General features: G+C 48.2%; 1 protein-coding gene across 2 annotated transcripts in view; it reads left to right on the top strand.

Moving 5' to 3' along the window:
* Lta4h (leukotriene A4 hydrolase) overlaps positions 1–1,093 on the top strand; it is a 37,228-nt gene extending 36,135 nt beyond the window's left edge. The window contains exon 19 of one of the 2 annotated variants that reach the window (XM_004623803.2): positions 757–1,093. In XM_004623803.2, the coding sequence (XP_004623860.1) occupies positions 757–874 (118 nt within the window). In that variant the 3' untranslated portion in view covers positions 875–1,093. Of the gene's footprint in view, positions 1–607; positions 702–756 lie in introns of those variants that run through there. The other variant, XM_023716560.1, reaches the window with a different exon arrangement.
* The last annotated feature ends 887 nt before the right edge of the window (positions 1,094–1,980 follow it).

Here is a 1,980-nt window from a genome sequence, read left to right as displayed (position 1 = left end):
AGGAATGCTTGATAAACAGGGGACGTTCTGTTTTGGCAGCTAGATACACCTTAAAAGTATCTCCATGGAATTGATTGACTGTTTTGAACTGTGGCCACAAAATTAATTTTTAAGTAAAGTATTTAAAAATGTATTTTATTGGGGCCGGGGAGATGGCTCAGTGGAATAAGCGCTTCCTTGGTAAGTGCAAGGGCCTGAGTTCAGTCCCTGGTTCCAACAAAAAAAAATATATATATATATGTTTTTCTGGAAAAATAAATATTTCTGCCTTATAATTTATAAGTAACTAGGGAGATGGTTCAGTGGAATAAGCACTTCCCTGGCAAGTGCAAGGGCCTGAGTTCAATCCCTGGTTCTACAAAAAAAAAAGTGATTAAAAATATAAATGTTTAAGCAATTTTTTAAAAAGATGAATCTTTGAGGTACTCTTAGGCGAGACTGATAGGTAGCCAGTAGGTGAGCGGAAACTGTCCAGATCCTAACGTCCCCGTGCTGCTCCGTAAATGGCCACCATCCCGGCCACTCTGGCCTGTCCCTGTGACTCCCCAAGTGTCTGTGACTGTCGGCATGAGGCTCAGTCAGTCTGGGACACAGTGGTTGGCACAAGGGCCCTGGCTGCGTGCGACTTCTGGGAGATACTTAACTTCCACTGCCGAGGTTGTCTTGAATTGAGCCTTGGGTGTTGACTTCGTTCCTTCTCCCTCTGCCCCTCTCTCTCTTGTGTCTCCACCCCATCTTTCTTTTTTTTATTGGCAGGGATCTGGCTGCCTTTGACAAATCCCACGACCAAGCCGTCCGCACCTACCACGCACACAAGGCCAGCATGCACCCTGTCACTGCAATGCTCGTGGGGAAGGACTTAAAGGTGGATTAAGGCCCTGCTGCGTGCTGATTTCAGAAATCTTTTTTAAATTGACTTCATGAAGAAATACAAAACTTCAACTCACATTGTGATTAAAAATGTCTTTATAGTTTTGGCTTTTTATTCTCATTGATATTTCTGAGTTGTACTTTTTTTTTAACTAGTGGTATAGTCTTTGAAAAATAAATTTTAGTGAGCTTTAATCTTTTGATTTACAAGTTTAAAATTTTTAAAGCAGTCTTTCCCACCATGGTCATGAAGCGTGCTGACATACTCTTTACCTGATTTGTTTTGGAGTTCTTTCACCTGAATCTGTTGCAATCCCAAAACTCAGTGTGGTGAGGGTTTTGAGTTTTAAAAGGGTTTTTGAGTTTTGAGTGCTCCAAACAGGTGCACTCACCACTGCCTGATAGACGCGGGTGGACACCCTTACCCACTTGGGCAGCTCTAGGTGTGACCCTCTGCTCCCCACAGTGGCACCACCCTGCTGACCCAATGGGCTTGTCCTGGTCTGCTCTGTTCAGGGTCCTGTGCTGCCGCCAGAATCAGCCCCTCCATCAGCCACTTGCATAGCCACCTGACTGTGTTGATCCCGCTGCCACACCCAGACATCTGTCCCCACCCAGAGCACACAGCATGTAGAATCACAGGTGACCCAGAGAAAGGAAGAGGGACGGAGCACACTCAGGAGCGCAGCGCAGCGCAGCACCCCAGGCACCGCAGCCCTGTTAGCTAGGCTTTCCTGACCGCCAGTCACAGCAGTCCAAATGACTGTGCCAAGGCTACAGGTGCAGGGAAGCGGCCTTGTACCCAGGGCAGGCAGAGGGGGCCTGCGGAGGCGCCAGACCTTCCGTCTGCACTCTGCTGCTCTAGTCTACGTCGTGCCCTCTGGACACCTCCAGCTCTGCTGTCACAGATGGTTGCCACCACAAGGGGCACCATCTCAGACACTGGCCCAGGTCGGGTGAGACTCAGACTCTAGTGTGGTCCAGCCCTAGCCAAATAAACTCTAGCCATGGAGAATGTTGTCCTAGAGAATAAGCCAATGGAAAGTGCTGTGCGGTGACTGAAGTCTTCAGAGAGAGAGGAAGGAACCCCCAGAGCATGGTGCCCCATGC

This window comes from Octodon degus, unplaced genomic scaffold (assembly GCF_000260255.1).
Source record: "Octodon degus isolate 3935 unplaced genomic scaffold, OctDeg1.0 scaffold00004, whole genome shotgun sequence".
In the NCBI taxonomy this organism is placed as follows: domain Eukaryota; kingdom Metazoa; phylum Chordata; class Mammalia; order Rodentia; family Octodontidae; genus Octodon; species Octodon degus.
The sequence above is the reverse complement of the archived record's forward strand: the minus strand, read 5'-3'. Positions and strand labels throughout refer to the sequence as shown.